The 12,747-nt window shown below is 48.1% G+C and overlaps 1 protein-coding gene across 13 annotated transcripts in view; it reads left to right on the top strand.

Moving 5' to 3' along the window:
* MARF1 (meiosis regulator and mRNA stability factor 1) overlaps positions 1–9,596 on the top strand; it is a 48,096-nt gene extending 38,500 nt beyond the window's left edge. For all 13 annotated transcript variants that reach the window (XM_077987125.1, XM_077987124.1, XM_077987122.1 and 10 more), the window contains 5 exons: positions 1,696–1,908; positions 3,222–3,282; positions 3,370–3,495; positions 4,908–5,078; positions 6,996–9,596. In XM_077987125.1, the coding sequence (XP_077843251.1) occupies positions 1,696–1,908; positions 3,222–3,282; positions 3,370–3,495; positions 4,908–5,078; positions 6,996–7,240 (816 nt within the window). In that variant the 3' untranslated portion in view covers positions 7,241–9,596. The remainder of the gene's footprint in view (positions 1–1,695; positions 1,909–3,221; positions 3,283–3,369; positions 3,496–4,907; positions 5,079–6,995) is intronic.
* The last annotated feature ends 3,151 nt before the right edge of the window (positions 9,597–12,747 follow it).

Below are 12,747 nucleotides of genomic sequence, written 5' to 3'. Positions count from 1 at the left end.
GCAGAAAGGAAGGTTGCCCAGCCGGTCCGCAGGCAGCATTTCAAGAATGGTGCTCCAAGATTGGGAGAATCTTAAGAGAATACTGCATGCAGTTCTTGGGCAACAGATATAAAAACCTAGAGTAAATAAATGAAATCCTGGAAAAAAATTAGTTACCAAAACTCACTCAAGAAGTTAAAAATTAAACCAGTTACCATAAAAGAGACTATAAAAGATCCCTGAAATTTACCACTGAAAAAGGCATCAGGACCAAGTGAGATAACAATGGAATTTTAACCAACCCTGAAAGAACAGATAAATCCACCTTTTAAAAAATCATTCTGGGCCAGGCAAGGTGGTACACATCCATAATCCCAGCTACTAAGGAGGCTGAGACTAGAGAATCAGTTGAGCCCAGGAGTTTGAGGCCAGCCTGGGCAACATAGCAAGAACCCATCTCCTAGAAAAAAAAAAAATACTGTTCTAGGCTGCTGAAAAAGAAAAAAAAAGAAAGCTTACCACTTATTTTTATGAAGCCAAGATAAGTTTAATACCAAAAACATAAGATAGTCCCTTAAGAGAAAATGATCCTAAATAAGATATTAACAAATGAGCCCCAGCAATTTAAAAGAAGAATGTTATGCCATCATCATCTAACTATGGGACTGATCATTAAATAATGAAAGGATATACATCCAACGTTTTCTAAACTCTGTTAGTATCTATCGTAAGGACACCAGTTCTGGACAGGTGTTAATGGATGTTCCAGGACAAAGGACTTTCCCTGGCCAGCTAAGATTGGGAATATCCTTTCTCTTGGTGACTCCAGAGCATGTTAAACACTCTGAAAAGGTTTGTGGTAAAGAAATCTGCTTCCTTACCCTGCATACACAAGGGTTTTGTGTTTATTTCTTGTTACTTTTGATGTGTTTTTAAATAATGCTAGCATCATCGTCCATCACAGTGTTTCTTGGAAAACTAGTTTGAGAGGTGGTTTCATGGCCTCAGTGTCCACTGTGTGTACAGTGATTTGCCGCACTGGTTTGCCTCCCCTGATTTCTTCCCTACTCACACAATCTCTTCAGACCACTGCAGCCTTCGACTTGCAAATAGAACTGAAGTTTGCTGGAGGCTATAGCCTTCTCTTGGAGGAAATCCTTGACGCTTCTCCTTTTCCTTCCCCACTTCCTTTTTTCCTCTCTCCTTCCCTCCCTCCTTCCTTCCTTCCTTCCTTTCTCCTTCCTCCTCCTCCTCCTCCTTTCTTCTTCGTCTTTTGTGTCTCTTCATCTTGTTCATCTGTGTCTAATTCGTCGTCTTCGTTTTCTTTGTCTTCATCTTTGTCTTCTTGGTCTTTGTCTTCCTCTTTGTCTTCTTGGTCTTTGTCTTCCTCTTCTTGATCTTTGTCTTCTTGGTCTTTGTCTTCATCTTTGTCTTCTTGGTCTTTGTCTTCATCTTTGTCTTCTTGGTCTTTGTCTTCATCTTTGTCGTCTGTGTTGTCTTCATCTTTGTCTTTTTTGTCTTCATCTTTTTTGTCTTTGTCGTGTTTGTCTTCGTCTTCATTGTCTTCTTCGTCTTTGTCGTCTCCTTCTTCATCTTCTTCGTTGCCTTCTTCTTCGTCTTCACCTCAGGGCCTTTTCCCTCAGTGGGAGGCCCTCACTTTCCAGGAGCCAGGGCCAGTCACTGACATTTCTAATGCTGCTTTTTCTTTTTACCCAGGTTTTCACTAATGATCAGATGGAAGAATGTGTGAAGCTCACAAGTCTGTATTTGTTTGCAAAGAACGTGCGCTCTTTACTTCATACTTACCACTACCAGCAGATTTTCCTTCATGAGTTTTCCATGGCCTATACCAAGTATGTCGGAGAAACTCTGCAGCCCAAGACCTACGGCCACAACAGCGTGGAGGAGCTCTTGGGAGCAATTCCACAGGTGGGCACTTTTCTCAGCTTCTGGGAGAGCATCTTCTGAAGAGCTGAGCCACAGGCTAACTCTCCTGAGTAGAAAAATAAAATGCTGCCAGAATAACGGAACGGCAGGCATTTTGAATTGATCCTTTCAAAACATACTGTTGGTCTAAAGTAAATGATTTTAGCATTTCTCCTTGATTCTTTCTGTAAACCTTTATTAAATCCCTATATGCCAGGTGAGTAAGTTTCAGGCTCTAACCTCAGAAAGGTGTTGGGTAATGGGAGAGTCAGGACCCCCAAGCAGGCAATTAGTCAGGGTGGTCAGTGCAGTGATGGCTAGGAGCCCCCTACTCAGTGGGCACGTTGAGGAGGGCCGTGTCAGGGCCCACTTCCCAAGCCTGGGGAGCCTGGTACGGAACCTGCAAGGATGTGCCTGAGGGAACCACGTGACAAGGAGGGGAGAGAGCATTCTGGGCAGAGAGGATGATGGCATGAGCAGATGCAGGGATGTGACAAGTGGCATGGAGTGTGGAGAGCCTAACAGGGAGCCGAGAGCTGGGTTAGGGAGGGCATGGCTCCTCCAGGTAAGGAGGGAGGACTGTGTTGGAAAGAGCTGGAGCCCAGGTTTGCATTTGAAAAGCACCCAGTGGCGCTGTCCATGGTAGAGCAGAGAGAAGCAGGCATGGAGGAGGGAACTGGGCTAGGATCCTGGCCACTGCAGAGGTCTGGGTCAGCGTTAGATGGAGGGATTGAGCCAAGTGAAAATAGTAGAATAGAGCAAGTAGCAAGGACCCAGGCCAAACTCGCCTGGGAGCTGCGATCAGTGACCTGGCCACGGGGTGCACATGTCGGGGGCCTGGGAGCCCAGCTCCACTACTACCAGTCTGCTTGGCCGAGTTGGAGAGCGGCACCATCAGGGAGAGGACTTTATGATTCTGATAATGAACTTAGTTTAAAGGGTCTGAGAGATCGCTCTTAATTCTTTTAGGTGGTGTTTCTGCAAAAAAATGGCAAGAACTCTCATGGGAGAACGACCTTAATCTATATGCCAAAACTAGTGTTTGGAAGACAGTCTTTTTAAGAATTATAAAGAATATTTCTGAAACTGTGTCTCATGATTTTTCAACTACTCTGCTTTTTATAGGGGCATGTTTCTGTCAGCTGCTTCTGTTGCTTTAAAAGCTAAGGAGAGAATAGAGAAACATGCTTCTTGGCAGTAACTCAGCTCCTAAATTCTAGCCCAAGGCAGGCACCGTAGGTCACACTCTTCCTGAATGTTAGGGCTTCTGTCCCCTCCTTTTCCACTGCTTAACCAGTAGTATGTCTTGTGTGCAGGTGGTCTGGATAAAAGGACATGGTCATAAGAGAATTGTAGTGTTAAAAAATGACATGAAAAGTAAGTAAGCACCCATTCCCTCCCCCCGTAAAAAATCACGGTTCTCTCACTGACATTTCTCTCTGACGGGTGCTGTTTGTCCTCCAGGTCGTTTGAGTTCACTCGGTCTCTCCCCTGCCAATCTTGAAAACCAGCCCTCGGAGGGCGAGCGCATCCTGGAGGTGCCCGAACCGCACACAGCCTCGGAACTCAAGCTTGGAGCTGGTGGCAGTGGTAAGAGAGGACAAGCAGAGACATAAGAGCTTGTGAAATTCTAGGAGAAATGGCTTGGGGTCGGGCAGAGCAAGGGAAAGGACTCCAGCAAGTCATCCCATCCGCTGAAGTTAAATAGCCACATAGTTTTCAAAGCAGTTTTGGTATTTAGTTAGTAACAGAGGGAAAAATTGACCTTTATTTGTTAGCATTGTTTGGCCAACTGGTTAAAGTCCCTGAAAGATGTTGGCAACCCAATAATGATCGTCTTACCCCAATTCAGGTGTTGAAGAAAAAAATTATTCTGACACTTGTTATAATGGAAATTCGTGACACTTGCAATAGCAGGGAGAGAGCCAACTCCCAATACATAGCCTGGGAGCAGAGGGAGGGCTCGGGGGGTGGGAAATTGCGAAGAGGATTCCTGCTACGGGCAGGCAGGCCGACCAAGGATCCAGACATCAGCTATGAAGGGTGATGAGGTCTCAAGGGTGACGGGATTCTCACTGAAATGACTCCAGCTAAGACTGGACCTGGCAAGTTCAGCAACAGACACGGAAGGCTAAGGTCAAGGCCCAATCCAGATGGAAGGCCAAGGTCAAGGCCTGATGCAGAAGCGGGCTCAGGGCACCTGACTCAAGGCTGGTCAAGGTGTGTTTGTCACAGGACAGCCCGAGGCAGGACTTGATACACTAATGCATTAATATTACCCAAAATTACACCGAGTCACATAGATTTCAGGTAGATCCACCTCTGTAGTAGATAGAGGCCAGTTCTCGTGAATGTTACAGCAGTTCTGACTTTTCTGAAGGAGTTTTGAATTCGTCGTTATAGGTGAGAATTTTGTCTTCAAAAGATGCGGTAAGATAGATAGCACGTTACCGTCCCCTGTGCCCTTAGGATAACTGAGTTACGTGGCCTTTGACGTTTTGAGGTGCTCTCCTGGGAATCAGCTGCCGAAGCTGCCCCACGGCCGTCAGCAGTGCTGACCTCCGTTCTGCAGCGGAGGCGCGCGGGTCTCGGGCAGTCACGTATTCCACAGCTCACCCAGAGTCGGCAGCTGGAAAGCCGCGGAACCAGGCCCAGGGCTTCGGATTCTGGGCTTCCGCTTGCTGCTAACCATGTACGTCTCAGGCTGTCCCCTCTCTTTGGAAACTGACTGCAGGACCCTTTTATCTGGTTGGGCCTTTTAGGGGCCGGTGTTCCTGAGAACACGGATCTTCAGGAGAACTAGCTTATTAAGGCATTCCGTTACCAGGATCTTCCTGTTAGTGGGTTTTGGGTTGGCTTGTTTGTTTTTTTAATACCTTAAGTACTTCTTGACTCTCTTAATCTTTAAGGCTTAGAAGGAAAACTTCAGGTGTGAGCCCAGGGTGTGTGCTGGGGGTGGGCATGGAGGTCCTGTAGCGCCCCAACCCGCCTTCTTTGTCCAGGGCCCAGTCACACGGAGCAGGAGCTTCTCCGCCTGACCGACGACTCCCCCGTCGACCTCCTGTGTGCACCCGTCCCCTCGTGCCTGCCGTCCCCTCAGCTGAGACCAGACCCCGTCATCCTCCAGTCTGCCGATCTCATTCAGTTTGAGGAGCGCCCTCAAGAGCCTTCCGGTGGGTGACTCCGTGTTGTCGTGGGGGTTTTCTTTGGGGTTTAAAACAAACCATGATGAGATGCTGATACAGTAAATGACAGAGGTGGGAAGGGACTACCCCTTTCCAGGTGGAAAACACTGTGCTGATTATTCGACCTTCTTTCCCCACCTGGGCTCCTGCAGAATTGGATGCTCAGCCCCGGGTTGCCTGGGGAGCGTCAGGCAAGGGCGATTTGGCAACTCTGGAGGGCTGGTGGCTTGGGGCTGTGGACGAGTCCACAGGGGTGGGTCGGGGGGCCTCTTGGGCTTCGCTTTCCCAGACTTTGTGAAGGTTCAGCTGCTCTCAGGCGTACCTGTCACCAGATGTACACGTCACCCATGGTGGGGGTCCAAAGGGCCCAGGAGCTTTATAAAGGGGTGAATGGAGGGAGGTGTATGTGGCTGGAGCCCCTGGACTCTGTCCAGTGATCTGAGAACAGACAGGAAGCTGAGCACGCTGAGTCCCAGCCAAGTGCAGGCATTGGTGCCAACCCTGTGCTCAGGGCTGACAGACACCATCATCACATTTAACTCTCACCACGGCTCCAGGTGTGGGGCGGCCGCTTTATTCCACAGGCTGCGTGATGAAGGCACAGCTGGTGCTGTCACTAGAGAGGCAGTGGCCCTGGGCTGCTGGGCTAGCAAGGGCAGAGCCGGGATTGGAACTCAAGCCCTCTTGTCCTGTGGTGTCGCCTGGCCTCTGGAGAGGACAGCACATCTGCCCCGTACAGGTCCTTCCCTGCTCTTCATCTGTTGGAACCCAGCTCCTCCCCACTGCTGATGCTGCTTTCCAGGTCACCAGGAACACCCCGCGGACTCCTGGCTTGGCTTTTACCATCTCGGCATGGGTTCCACACTGTTGTCCTCAGCAGTGTTCAGCACTGTTGCCCAGGAAAAGAACTGAGGCTGTTGACTTGGAAAATAGGAGATGGGGAAGTAACTGCCTGCGGGTTGAACCAGCCTGTGCAGGCAGGCCTAGACGCACGCCATGCTCCTGTGCAGTGCCTCACTAGGGTTGGTGGCAGATTGACGTTAGCTCGTTTGTGGGATTGTGGCCTTTGTGCTTTTATTCTGGGCAAGTTCGGCTGCATGCACAGGATGAGAGAGGAAAGTAATTAAAACAGTGTGGGCAGTTTTGTCAGTCCCTCTCCTCTTGAGGGTCAGCCTGGGCAGGGAGCTGGCTCTGCCGTCCCCTCTGCCACTCTCAGCTTCCATGGCCCTTTGGGATCTGGAGCCCTGTGCCCTATGCAGTGGGAGCCTAAGGTATAGTGATGCATCTGTTTCGAGCAGCACGGCCCTGTGTGTCACGCATGTGGATTACTGTGGCCCAGCCCCAGAAATGGCAGTCTAGCAGCACCGCGGGAGAGCCGGCTGTGCTCGAGTTCCTGGGCTCTGAGGGTAATTGTGACTTGGTGCAGTCCTTTTTTATCCCTGGTAATAGACCCATGGGGAGCATAGGTCCTCTCTAAATGGAACGGGCTTGGAGCTCCCTGACACTGAGACGCTCCGACCCCACCCCCCGCCTCCTGCCTCAGGAAGTCTCTAAGTCGTGGTTAGCTTATGGGTCCTTAATATCTGGCAGGGAGAATGAATGGGCAGAGAATCCAAAATGAAAAAAAAAAAAAAAAGTGTTAACCTTTGCTCAATAATTTATAGCTCCAAATAGAGATCTTTGCAACTTGGTAATCCAGTGGGAGAGGTGGGATGCAGTTTATAGATACTTGACCTCTGTGCCAAGTACACTGGCCACACAACTCATATGTGAGCTGTGGCATAGATGTAGCATTTCGAGGCTTTTTATTATTATTATCTTTTGAGCAAATACAAGCAAGAAAGAGAAAACCCGTACTTCTTACAGATCCTGGAACTGAATCTGTTTGCTTTTCTGTATTCACAGAAATGATGATTTTAAACCAAGAAGGAAAAATGGAGATTCCAATACCAGGAAAGAGCAAAACTCTGACCTCCGACTCCAGCTCGTCCTGCATCTCAGCAGCTGTCCCCTTGCCTCCCTGCCCCTCCTCGGAAACCTCCGAGTCACAGCTCATCAAGGACCCTGCGGAAAGCCCAGCCAAAAAGCAACCCAAAAATAGAGTCAAATTGGCAGCCAACTTTTCCTTAGCACCCATAACCAAGCTTTAACTCCCGTTTCCGATATAGAATTAGGATGGGAAAACACTGTCTGATTCTGCACACAAAAGTGGGTTTCAAAAATACATCCTCTTCTGTGTCATGAAAAGCCCCCGAAGCCATTTACTTCATCTTACCTGTATTCCATCATGTTTTTCTTTTACATTGAACACAGCTTTGAGCTGAAGTCTTTCTTTTCTTTATTCTTCCTTTTTCTTTTTTCAATTATTTGAAGAACTTGCGGCATTTGTTAAAGAATCCTTAATATATTTTACCAAACTTTCCTAACTATTATGAAATATAATGGTGTTCCAAAAGAAGAAAGCACTAAGAACTCAACTAGCAGGAAGCGGTTCTGCTTCCATTGAGCCACGTCAGTGGTGTCATCCTACATGTAGCATAATATAGTCTCAGCCTTTGCTTACTGGTGTTTCCGACAGTATTCACCCAGTGCGTGGCATGGCTTGGAAGCCAAGCCTGTCCCGCAAGCCTGTGTGCTCACACACTGAAGGAGAAGGGTAGGCGAGGGGTTGGGAGTCCCGCAAGCCTGTGTGCTCACACACTGAAGGAGAAGGGTAGGCGAGGGGTTGGGAGTGCATTTTCAGGTTGGAATGTGAAGGTTCCTGGCTTCCATGTGACTTGTAAGTGTACCTTGTTTTTTATTTAAACTATGTCTGTAGTTGACAAATGTGGCTTCATCACAAATTTTTTTAAACGTTTCTACTTTGGGGTTCCATTTAGGAGCTTTCTAGAAAGTTGAGGATGTTTTAAGCTTCCCATCTGTGTTCCAGTTTGATATGGGTTAGGTTAAGGAAAAGGAGATGGTCTCGATGTCATGGATTTAAAGTCAGCATTCGGATTACAACACACATTATTGTGTGTCGAGAGGCAGCATTGGAAAGAGTCTGATTTTCGAAAATATGCATCAAGTGCATAAATTACAAATCAGAGCTGAGTGGGGAGGTGCTTCAGCAGCAGCGGGATCAATACGATTTCCACTGGGAAGAGACAGGAATTCTACCTACACATAGGAAGGCCAAGGTTGATCCACTTAACCTTGTTATTGTAATTTTAAAGCTGGTATCGGTAGCTGGGAAGCTTTATGTGTGTGTATGTCAGCTCAGCATCTTTTAATCGTGTCTGATTTTACTCTCGTTACTTCTCGCTGTTGGAAGCATGTCTGGGTTTTTTGTGGCGTCTGGTGTGGAACGGCCTTCCTCTCTAGGTGCCTGAGGTGTCCGCTGACGGGTGGCCTCTCACCCCCCCTAGAGAAACCTGACATTTACAATGGATTGTATTTGTCAGGCAAAAAAGGCGGATTCATTCATGGAGCAGAAAGAACCTGTTGGCGTAAGGTCTTCCACTAGTTAGATGGTTTCTTTTGGGGAAATGTTTATATTTGGTAACTTCTAGAAAGCCAGAAAATGGACTCTGATTTCATAGCCAGCATTTTGATAAAATGCCACAAAATAAGGGCTGTAGAGAGATTTTTACAAGTCAGATTTTTTGTTCCCCAAATCTTTTAAATGAAGCCAGTGATTCCCAGTTCTCAACACATGGCCCTAGTCAAGACAGACCACCATGGAAAAACCCTCTAAGTATTATGGCACTCTCCGAATCCTCCTGAAGGCGTTTCCTCTACAGACATAGTGTTACAGGAAGTGAAATGCAAATGTGCAATTTTTTTAAAGGAGCTTTTAAACAATGTAATAGTTGGTGTTGAGAACATCAGTTGCCTTAGTCTAAGATTTCATAAGGCTGAGTTTGCACGCTTGGACTTCAGTTGTGCTAGCATGTAAAGAATGGTGGACTTTAAAACCATGAGAGGTATCATTACAAGTCACCTGGAACAGACTCAAAGAACAGGTTCTTTGGGCAACAGACAAAGAAGAATCAAGTTCTGTACCGTCCCGTGAGTGTGTCTGAGTACCATTCACTGGCGTTGCTGCTTAGTCTGGGACGTGTGTGTGACTCTTAACAATCGCTGTCTGAAAATGAGAGAGAAGACGTCGGAAGCACGTTGTGTTCATAATGTACTCCACAATGGCCAGTCCAATTGCTATCTATTTTTTTATCCAGAGGCTTAATTAAATGATGTGGTAAAATGATGTTTGAGCATTAAGACAATGTAATTCTTTATTTCTGGGTGGAAAGATGTACCGGATTAAATTTATCTGTTTAAAAAAAATGACAAAAGTTACCACCAAAACCCCCTTTCCCATCTTGCACTGTTTGTTTTGGATCGGGTTTGGGGGAAAGAGATGTTTTTTAATTGTCTACTTTGTTTGAACACTTTTGTTGTGGTTCAAGTGCTGTTTTGTGTGTTGGGACCAAACAGTTGTCAATAAACTTTACAAGCAAGCATCTATTTTGAGTTTTCCAAGTGGTTTTGTCTGTCTGTCTGTCTGTGGGGAGGGATTATAAACCAATCCAGTTCTGCCATCATTCATTTTGGGTCTCCCCAACTTCTCGCCTCTTCTGGAAGTAGAACTGTGAGGTGGAGAGCAAATCGGTCTGCATCTTAGAGGCCTTTTAAACTCAGTACACACCGAAGCAGGGGGCTGGATGGTGGGCCCTTCGTGGTCAGAATCCTCCAAGTTTTCCAGCCTTTGTTCCAGCTTATAATTACGTGTGGGAAAATACAGTAACCACAAAAACCTTCCAGTTAGAAAACTCCGTTAATTCCTAGGCTCGCTCTTCTTGTGAAAGAAATCCAGCGTGCCTGCTGTGTCGTTTTTGGTCACTGCTAAGCATGCTTTTTGAATAAGCCAATTTGGAAAAGACTTTTTCCACAGACACAGTTGTGAAGCCCTCCCATCCCCCGAGACCACCATTACCCTCTGTCACTTCTGCCACCTGCATCCTCTGGCAAGAATTCAAAAGGCCCCAGAAGAGCCTTGAGTGATTGCCTCTTGATGCAATTTTTTTTCAAGTTCAGCAATGTTAAAAGCTGCTAAAGTCCTTTCCAAACATATTTCACGATGGCAAATTTGTGCAGAAAAAGTTAAGTAGCCATCATGCCCCTTTTGAGAGGGGTAAGGTCTTGCTAGGTCTGGACTGGGGCTGGAACGGTGGCTTTGCATTTATCTTTGTTCGTTTCCCACCTGGGAAGGTGATTCAGAGGTGGTGGCTTAGAAGACGGCTGTCTGGGGGAGAGCAGACCTGTCCGTAGCAGAGGCGGTTGTGCTGATCGGAGAAGATCTGTTCCCTCTATTCCCTGTGCCTGAAGGAATGTTGTGCTTTGGGATTCACCTTCACTTTCTAGCTGCTTCCATGAGCAGAGGGTGAGTCATGGCACAGAAGCCCTCTGCGGCCTCCACCCTGCTGTCACCATTGCTGGAGAGGCAGCGAAACTTCTTCAATTTTCTTAGTGTCCCTGGCTGGGCCTTAAACTGACAAAGACATTAATAGGAAAAAAGCAAACAAATGTTACTTCATACCAGTTTTGCAGGAGCCTTCATAAGGAAGTGAAGACGCCAGAGAAATGGCTAAGCCTGAGTGGGTTTTTTTGTTTGTTTTTTGTTTTTTTGAAACAGAGTCACTCTGTCACCCAGGCTGGAGTGCAGTGGCATGATCTCTTCTCGCTGCAACCTCTACCTCCCAGGTTCAAGCGATTCTCCTGTCTTAGCCTCCCGAGTAGCTGGGATTACAGTGCACACCATCACACTGGTGAATTTTTGTATTTTTAGTAGAGACAAGGTTTCACCATGTTGGCCAGGCTAGTTTTGAACTCCTGAGCTCAAGTGATCCTCCGGGCTCAGCCTCCAAAAGTGCTGGAATTACAGGTGTGAGCCACCACGCCTGGCTGAGAACGCTTTTTTTTTTTGGTGGGGGAGGAGGGTACCTGGACTACAGGGCTTAGAAGGTGCCAAGCCAGAGCACCAAGAGCCAGAACTTTCCTTAGCAAGATGAAGAGAAGAATACACACGTTCTGCAAAGGAACGACTTGGAAGTGGGGGACCTAGGGTGCAGAGGAAGAAGGCATTGCAGGGTGGAAGGGGCCATGTGGGAGGGAAATTCTGCTCAGTGGCTGGGCTGCTCAGCTCCTCACTCCACAATGAGGTGGTGAACCAACCAGGAGCATCCACAGGGGAGCAGTACCAGGGCCAGCAGGGAATCTCTTGGGCCTGCTTGGCACCATCTCCTCCGTCCGCCTCAGGCAGCTCATGTGATGGCCTCAAAAGGCTTCCCAGGTGCAGGGCCTGGGCATGGGGGAACCCCCACTCCTACCACCCACCACCCTCCCTTGCAGTTTCTGGTATCACAGCAAAGGCAGACAAATCCACACGGGGGCTGCAGGGTCACCGTCCTCGGTATTTCAGCAGCCAGAGTCTGATGCATCAAGGTCAGGCGTGGCAAGAATCGGGAAATACTTTTTTTTTTTTTTTTGAGACAGAGTCTCGCTCTGTCACCCAGACTGGGGTGCAGTGGCACGATCTTGGCTCACTGCAACCTCCTTCTACCGGGTTCAAGCGATTCTTGTGCCTCAGCCTCTGAACAGCTGGGATTACAGGTGCCTGCCACCACACCTGGCTAACGTTTTTTGAGATGGGGTTTTGCCATGTTGCTCTGGCTGGTCTCAAACTCCTGACCTCAAGTGGTTCACTGGCCTTGGCCTCCCAAAGTGCTGGGATTACAGGAGTGAGCCACAGCACCCAGCCAGGAAATACATTTTGGGGAAGAAATCCCTGTTTTGAAGGTGGAATCCCTATTTTGCTGTGTGCATGCGGAGGCTGATGAGGTTGTGCATGTGGGCTCTGAGGCCTGACTCCTCCTGGGGGCTCCCCATCTCCCTGCGTGCCCCTCGTCTGGCCTGACTTCTGCCCCAGTGGCCTTCGTGCAGCTCCTCGACTGTGCTCCACTCCTTTCTCCCAGGGAGCCTCACACCTGCCGTCCCCGGGCCTGGGAGGCCAGGCAGAGGCCAAGGACGCAGGCTCTTAGCCAGGCGTGGTGGTGGGCGCTTGTAGTCCCAGCTACTCAGGGGGCTGAGGCAGGAGAATCACTTGAACCCACAAGGTAGAGGTTATAGGAGCCGAGATTGCGCCATTGCACTCCTGGGCGATAGAGCAAGACTCCGTCTCAAAAAAACAAAAACAAAAATAAAAATCCCCGCAGGCTCTGATGTCAGAGGCCTGGGTGGGAATCTCTTCACCTCACTGCTTACTGACGCTGAGACTTGGGGCAAGTTACTTAACTAAGAGATGCCTCCTTCCCTATCTGTAAATGGGGAGAAGATAATGGAATAATAACCTCAGAGTAGTATTCTATGTCCTCAAGGAGCTACTGTAAGTGAGACACTCAGAGAAGGTCCTGAGTGTTTAGTAAATCCTAGCTGTGAGAGTTATTATTATTGTTATTATTATTTTTTGAGACAGGGTCTTGCTCCATTACCCAGGCTGGAGTGCAGTGGTACGATCTCGGCTTGCTGCAACTTGCACCTCCTGGGCTCAAGCGATTCTCCCACCTCAGCCTCCCGAGTAGCTGGGACTATAGGCTTGCACCACTGCACCCAGCTAATT

The sequence above is a fragment of the Macaca mulatta genome, chromosome 20 (genome assembly GCF_049350105.2).
Source record: "Macaca mulatta isolate MMU2019108-1 chromosome 20, T2T-MMU8v2.0, whole genome shotgun sequence".
NCBI classification, from domain to species: domain Eukaryota; kingdom Metazoa; phylum Chordata; class Mammalia; order Primates; family Cercopithecidae; genus Macaca; species Macaca mulatta.
This window is presented reverse-complemented; position numbering and strand designations above follow the sequence as displayed.